Source organism: Suncus etruscus, chromosome 1, assembly GCF_024139225.1.
Source record: "Suncus etruscus isolate mSunEtr1 chromosome 1, mSunEtr1.pri.cur, whole genome shotgun sequence".
Classification (NCBI taxonomy): domain Eukaryota; kingdom Metazoa; phylum Chordata; class Mammalia; order Eulipotyphla; family Soricidae; genus Suncus; species Suncus etruscus.
Genome location: NC_064848.1, coordinates 21,962,761 through 21,970,577, shown reverse-complemented (window position 1 = coordinate 21,970,577; position 7,817 = coordinate 21,962,761). Strand labels below are relative to the sequence as shown.

Here is a 7,817-nt window from a genome sequence, read left to right as displayed (position 1 = left end):
ACAATGACATCTTAGTTTCATCAAAAGAAACTCAGTGGTGGCATGCATAATTCACATGTATGATACTCTGGGTTAAATCCCTAAAACTGTAACACACACAAACAGGATTTAATTAAAATAGGGCTTCAGGGACCAGAGCAATAGTACAGAGGGTAGGGTGCTTGCCTTGCTCATGGCTGACCCAGGTTGGATGTCCAGGATCCCAGATGGTCTCCAACCAGGAGTGGTATCTGAAAGCAGAGCCAAGTGTAAGACCTAACACATCCAGGAGTATCTCCAAATCTTAATAAAGTGAGTATACTTGTAGTATATGAAAAAGTTTCCATAAGATTATTCTTGGAATTGTTGTATATAAAAGTATTTCCTTAGGATTGTTCTGTGACTATTGCCCCACCTAGCCCTTCCAGGTGGGGTGCTGTGGAGTTGGCAATAAATAGCTTGATGGACAGGGGAGAGGGGTCCTTTTGCGAAAGCTGCCGGCTGCAGGAGAATTCTCTCGCTCTCTTTGCCCAATCTTTTACACCCTATCCTTCTTGTCTGTGTGGATTATTATTTGCTGCGGATAAATATTACCAAGGTCTCCCCCCAAAAGGGGACAAGGGGATGGGAAGTAATTTCTCATTCTGGGGACTGTTCTTGGATGCACAAATACCCAACAAAGGATTTAACAGCGAAGATAACTTACATATACTCTTGTTTCTCTTCAGATCACATAAGTCTTTTGCCTTTAACTAAAGATTTTCATGGAGAGGAACAATTCTGAATTTTGAACAAATTTTTTGAAGACTTGTTCTTGCAAGGGGATGGATGGATGGATGGATGGATGGATGGATGGATGGATGGATGGATGGATGGATGGATGGATGGGTGGGTGGGTGGGTGGGTGGGTGAGTGGATGGGTGGGTGGATTGATGGATGATGGTAGGTAAAGTGGTGTCCCAGAGGTCAGCCCAACTCTGCAGAACCTCATGAGTTCTGATCAAAGACCAGCTTAGTGTAAGAGTCCATGAGAGAAAGGCGAAGAGCTCTGGGCTCCAAACAATGGACTGGGGGTGCCAGTGTTATCCTGAGCAATACCCAAAAAGAGTAACACAGTACAATTATTGAGGTTCTGAGGGGCTGACACAAAGAGCATGACCCAGGATCAGGATGTCCCCAGACTAATCGTGGCTCTGGACATAGGTAAAGAGGGAGCATGTCCACTGACCTGGGTTCACCAAGGCCAGTCTCAGGGCTTTATGCAGTGGAAAGCAGGCAGGGAGGCTGCTAGTAGCCTAGACATTCCCACCTCAAGTGTCCCTGATGGACCCCATGACCTCCCTTTGTCTCATTTTCAGATTTGCCTCTGCTCTGCTAGCTGTTTGCTAACACTCCAGTCCTGTCTACCTGCAGCTCCTGGTATCAGGGTTTTTGCAGGGGACCTGTTCCCAGCCCTGCTAGCTCCCAGTGCGCATTTCACAGTGCCCTTCTCAGGTACAGGGATCCAATGACCCTTTCCAATGTTACCCCACCTTCCAGGTATCCCCTCATCCCCGCACCCGAGCCCTCACCTCTGCCCCAAAAGCTTGATCTTCACTCAAACCCTTTCGCCCCAATGGAAATAACAATCGCTCCTGCTGCCTTTTCCCTCACTGGGCTCTGCTTTGTGGAACCTGCTGCAGCCTGAAGTCCTAGGAAAAGACTGCCGATAGCTGAGTGGGGTACGGTGGGGGCAGAGAGGGATGACCAGTAGGTCTAAAAGCAACTGAGTGGGTGCAGGACCCTGAAACTAGCATGGCAGGGGCCCACAGGCAAATACCCCGATTTCCACTCCCTCCCCCTCCCCCGGCCTCTCTGGCGCTTTAGCAATAACGAGGCCTCGAGTTTCATTTTTGCACTTTATTTCGGGGTTCTGTGGGGTTCATTTCCTTTTCTGGAAATTTGGGGAGCCAGGCTAACTGCAGCCAGTGACAGGTACAGTTGCAAATTCTCTACAAGCCCCCGAGGGGGAAACAGGTTCAAAGGTCACATGGAGTTGCCCTCCCCCGGGGCGGTCCCGGGACGCAGGGCCCCGCGGGGGGCCGGTCGGGGATGAGGGCGGCGCTGTGGTCCGCGCGCAGGCGCAGATGCGGACACGCGTGGCGCAGGCGCCCGAGGCCGGCGGCGCTGACGTTGCGGCAGAAGTCCACGTGCAGCGTGAGCAACGCGGCCCCGCGCGCCGCCGCCGCCGCCGCCTCCAGCGTGCGATTGGTCACGCGCGCGCAATTGTGCAGGTGCAGAGCGCGCAGGCGCGGGCAGCGGCTCAGCAGCCGGCTGAGACAGTCGTCGGTGACGTGGCCGCATCCGGACAGCGTGACGGACGCCAGGTGGGGACACCTGCGGGGACAAGACAAGGCGAGCGAGCGCTGGGCCGCAGCGGCAGCAGTAGCAGCAGCAGCATGTGGTGTCGGTGCAGGGGACACTCCAGCTCATCTCCCCATCCCCTCCCCGCCTGGGTTCCAGAATGCTTGGACCAAGAAGGGAAGGACCCCGTGGTTGCCCCAGTGATGAACCCATTTACGACCCTAAGCGGTGCAAGAACCATCCACCCACCCACCCAAGTTCTGGCCCCAGTTCTATACCGACTAATAGGGGTGGCGCGGGGGACTCCCAGCCTGGAATATGGTCAGAGGCCTAGAGAGAGCTGAATGAACTCTGCGGGAGATGGGGGCACACAGGGACATAAGTAGTATGTGCACATCGGGGTGCAATATGGGGTGTGCCCGGGCCAGCCACCTGCAAAGCAAGCGAGCAGCCTACCCGCTGTACTGTCTGTCACTCAGTCCCATGCTGTGGGAAATTATTTGAGCAACCTTAGAATCAGTTGCTTTGGGGGCAGGGGTCCTCAAACTTTTTAAACAGGGGGCCAGTTCACTGTCCCTCAGACCATTGGAGGGTCTGACTATAGTAAAAACAAAACTTATAAACGGATTCTTAGGCACACTGCATATATCTTATTTTGCAATGAAGAAACAAAACAGATACAAATACAATATGTGGCCCGCAGGCCATAGTTTGAGGACCACTGCTTGGGGGCTGGAGAAATAGGAGGCACAGCGGTAGGGCATTTGCCTTGCATGTGGCCAATCCCCCGGGGACAGACCCAGATTTGATTCTTTTTTTTTTTTTCATTTTTTTTTATTTTTAATTATGAGAACAAGGGTGCAAAGAAAGAGGACAAGGTAAAGTTACAGTGGAAGGACAATCACCCATAACATAATTCTCAGAAGTCCCCTCGCTGATATCTTAACTTTGAAATTTCAGCCAAAGAACATTAAGATAAATAAGACAGAATCCATGTACAATTGCTTTGTCCCTCAAGTCCCCAGATTGTAACACATTATAATATTTCTTAACAGTACACAAAGCAATGTAAAGCCATAAAACTTACGTAACTCCTTAAACATTACAGGCATAGTATTTTCTTACATTTCCATATACATGCATATTAGCTTACGTTAACCTCAAATTTTAAGTGAGTTCTTTTTAAGGATTAGAGTCAAAGGAGCACAGTAAAAATGGTGTTAGAGTGGCAATTGTTGTTTGCATAGGCCCACCAAAATATGAGGGACATGGAAAGAAATAACCTTGGCCTAAGTACAAAGAGACCCGACCCCTGAAGTTTCCTGGCACAAGACCAAGTCTAGGCTTCAGGCAAGCTAGATCATCCAATCCAATACATTGTCTGTAGTGCCAACACACTTTTATTTTTCACACTGTCTCTGTTGTTGGTATCATGTTTCTGTATTAAAGATCCTGGAATCTGCATATCTTACATTGAAGTCAGGATGTGGAGCATCCTCTCCTTTCACCTCACAATCAGAGGGCAATGCAGGGAGCCCTGTCCTGTAAGCAGGTCATTGTCATTGTTAAGTCTTCTCAATGTTAAGGGAAGTCTCTTTTGAGCAGGTCAAAGTCTGAGCAGTGTAGGTCTTCCGTGGTAGAGGATTGCTTCCAGGTGATGTTATAGACCAGCCTGGATGTTTCGTGGATGGCTTCCCTGGTTCAGGGGAGAATGGATTATGCCCTTTCTTCTGAGGTCTGTGCCAGGTCGTTATGTCAATGTTCAGGGTGTAAGGTCTCTCTGCACTACAAGATTTGTGTGTTCCAATTTCTATTAAATAGGATCTTATTTGTATGTATAGTATTTTCCCATTTTAATGTGCCTATGCAAATACAAAAGCAATGCCACGTGGTGTTATTGGCGCATATGGGGGCCATAAGAACAATTCCAATGATTCCGATGACATGGTTCAATCATAAGCATTAAACTGGGGGACTCTTCCACCAAAATTCCTTGTTAAACAGCTCAAAAAGAGAAGATAAAAAGTGGTTAGAATCATCACTGTATAAGACAAAATTTAGTAAGAATTATAGCTGTCCGAAAAAAACCACAAAATATTCTAAAGAAATACGTGTCCATTTTATGTATCTTGAAATAGTTTGGGGTTGTCACACACAATGGACAGCTTTGGACTGTGATTAGGATTGTACACTACTGAAGTTAAAAAGAGTAATGTAGGTTAGTGATGTTTAGAGAGGGGGTTAGAGAGTTAAGGAGTAAAAAAGAGTTTTGTATGGGTGTGGGAAAGGGTAGAATACAAAGTGAACATTCTATATATGCAAAACATAACATAAGAATAAGAAATATTCTGAAAACATGAAGTATATGAAGTACGCGCGGGGGCATATGCCCCCGCGCGGTTCTGAAGTTTTTGGATGCCTAGGGAGGAATTTCTACCCCCCTCCCCCCAGGGCCCAATTAACCAGGTGTGGCCTTGAAGACCCACCAGGATTGGGGGGACCTTGGTCCCCTGGACTAGGTGTTCAGCCCAGGGGGCCTGTGGCTAGCTGTCCTGCCCAGAGCCCCCAACATACCAGGCAAAGACACCCAGAAATCCTGGCATGCGGAGTACTCTGAGCCCAGCCGAGCCTCTGTAGTTTTTGGATGCCTAGGGAGGAAGTACTCCGCATGCCAGGATTTCTGGGTGTCTTTGCCTGGTATGTTGGGGGCTCTGGGCAGGACAGCTAGCCACAGGCCCCCTGGGCTGAACACCTAGTCCAGGGGACCAAGGTCCCCCCAATCCTGGTGGGTCTTCAAGGCCACACCTGGTTAATTGGGCCCTGGGGGGAGGGGGGCAGAAATTCCTCCCTAGGCATCCAAAAACTACAGAGGCTCGGCTGGGCCCAGATTTGATTCTTGGCATCCCATATGATCCCCCGAGTTTGCCAGAAGCGATTTCTAAGCAGAGCTAGGAGTAACCCCCCACCCCCTGAGCATCACCGGGTGTGGCCCAAAAGCCAATCAGTCAATAAATTGCCTTTTCAAAAAGAATCAGTTGCTTTGATCACGTTGCCTAGTAAGTCTCAGGGGGCATTCCAGGGCCAGCTAGTTGCAGGTGGTTATGAACATTTGATCTTTGCACTATTAGCAACTTCCACGTAAGCTCTGTGATCCACATTTCCGGGCAGCATGTGCTACCTGAATGGACTCGGAGGACTGGCCCCTTTTAGTCGCTATGCCAACAACCTCACAGCTAGCTCTGCTAAGGAATGGATGAGGGTAAGGGCCAAGAACCCACTAATCCTTCCAGATTCATCAAACTGCAGCCACCTGTCAGTTCTCTGCACCACCCCCTTTTTTTTAAGAACACAGACCCAGAAAGCCATAGGCACTTGCCTGCGAGCCTCCATATTTCCCACCTTGCATGAGACATAACGATGTAAACTTAGGGGCACCTGTACTGTGTAGTGTTGCAATGATAAAGTGGCTTGGCCCATTTTACAGAATAAATTTTTGGGTCACAATGGTCACACACGTCTCCGAGCAAGCTCCTTTTATGGACACTAAGGCCCCTTGCCACACAGCTGCTGGAGGTGGGGGCCACATCTTGGGATTTAGTGGATCACAACTGGCTCACTTTTTTTGTTTTGTTTTGTTCTGGGTCCACATCCAGCAGCTCTTTGGGGTTACTCTTGGCTTTTGTGCTCAGAAATCACTCCTGACAGGCTCGGGACCATATGGGATACCAGGAATCAATCCCAAGTCTGTCCCAGGTCAGCCACATGCAAGGCAAATGCCCTACCACTTGCTGTCTGGCCCACAACTGGTTCGCTTTCAAGAACACAACAGCTTATGGGTGGGCTTTTCCATGCCATACACATCACCCTCCACTATGGTTTCTGGACCTGATTAAACTTAAAAGGTTTCTTATCCTACTGCCTTTAAAAAAAAATAAGCCAGTGGGGGGGGGGGGTCGTCTTAAGCCATTTTCATTTGGCTTTTCATTTCATTTTCATATTAAATCTCACAGCAAACTGGTTTAACCCAGTTCAAAATCAAGGGGTGTGTATGGACTGGTGGGCAGACTGCTCACAATAACCACGTGGAAGCTGTGACAGTGGCCAGTCTGGGCTCAGCTTCATGTCCATGGTGAGGTAAACAGCCACTGCAGATCATTTGGGGGACAAGCTTATGCCAAAAAGTTAACCCATTAGATGAAACTCAGAGTTAGTTGAGTGACTAGAATTTATTTATAAACTGAAATATGGCAGTCCAAGACTGGGCAGGTAACATGATCTCTGAAAGCTTAGTTTATTGTGCTAAACTTCCAATCAGGTAGAGAAAACAGTGAGTTCGGGTGCATGCAACCCAGGCCTACCCTGGTACTGCAGCGTATACTTCTATACCTGCCCCCTCCCCGACACAAAAGTTAACCTGCAGCTTAAGGTAGAGTGGAGAGGTAAGTGAGAAAGGGAGTTGAGGTGACTTGCTGGGAACAAAGGGAAAGAGAGGACTGCTGAATGGAGGAATTTAGACATCCAACAGGCCACCTCCAGGTAAGGGCTGCTAAGGAGGGCGAATACTAATAGGATAGCTACAACTAAAGCCCAGGCTTCCTTCTGATACCAGCTGCAGCCCTGGGCCTGCTTCCCTGGGCTGTCTGGTGGACAGACCCGGAGGCTGCCTTGGACTTCAGCCGAAGCTTGAGGGCTGCTTTCTCCACCTCCTGTGAAGCCAGGCAGGTGGCCTACCTGTCTGCCACCTGGAGGAGGAAGTCGCTGACCAGGTTCTCATGACGACTGCAGATGCTCCTCTGCAGGGTGCTCTTGAGCCAGTCTTCAATGTTGCACACACGCACGAGGCTTGAATGCCAGCAGATGGAGAGGCTGCGCAGCGCAGGGCTCAGGAGGAAGTTGTCCTTCTGGAGTTCAGTGAGTGAACTGAAGTGTAAGTGGGGCCAGAGCATGGGGTCCTGAAACACTCTTTGGAGCTTAGAGCAGGTCCTGGCCATATTCTTCCTGCTGTCCTTGTCCAGGAAGGAGAAGAGGTGCAGTAGGCACTCATGATTGAGCTGAGTGAGATGCATGGTGTGCACGGCATCGGCCACCCAAGTGAAACTGTAGCCGAGCCGGCTGACCTGATGCCTGCTCTCCTCCCAACCCTGGACATATATGGTTGAGGAATGGCGTCTATTTTTGGCTAACTGGTGCTGGATCTCTGAGAAGGGGGAAAGCCAAGCCCCTGACATACATGCAGCAGACTGATTAGGCCACAGAAGACCTGGAAATCCTGGTAGAAAAGCTTGAGGTTAGTTTCCTTAGAAGGGATTTATTTTCCTTTTTTTCTGAGTGGCGCTCAGCTGAGTGCTTTGCTGCCCCCCCCCCCCCCCCCCCAGTGACTGACCCCTTCAGGTATGGCAGAAACTCCCCAGTAAATCGTGTTTATTTTTGCACTGGTCATCAGTCTCACTCACTCACTCGTTTTAGGAAGAAGCCAGCTGTCCAGAAGGGTAAAG

General features: G+C 49.5%; 1 protein-coding gene and 1 non-coding gene across 2 annotated transcripts; one reads left to right on the top strand and one right to left on the bottom strand.

The window, feature by feature from the left end:
* The first annotated feature begins 687 nt into the window (after positions 1-687).
* LOC125995694 (U5 spliceosomal RNA) lies at positions 688-803 on the top strand. The gene has a single exon (XR_007491155.1). It is a non-coding gene; the product is annotated as a U5 spliceosomal RNA (small nuclear RNA).
* A 1,194-nt stretch (positions 804-1,997) lies between these two features.
* Positions 1,998-7,388, bottom strand: FBXL22 (F-box and leucine rich repeat protein 22). The gene is made up of 2 exons (XM_049789693.1): positions 7,054-7,388; positions 1,998-2,355 (listed from the first exon to the last, which is right to left on the bottom strand). Exons 1-2 carry the CDS (start codon positions 7,386-7,388, stop codon positions 1,998-2,000), a joined length of 693 nt encoding a protein of 230 aa, XP_049645650.1.
* Between the last annotated feature and the right edge of the window lie 429 nt (positions 7,389-7,817).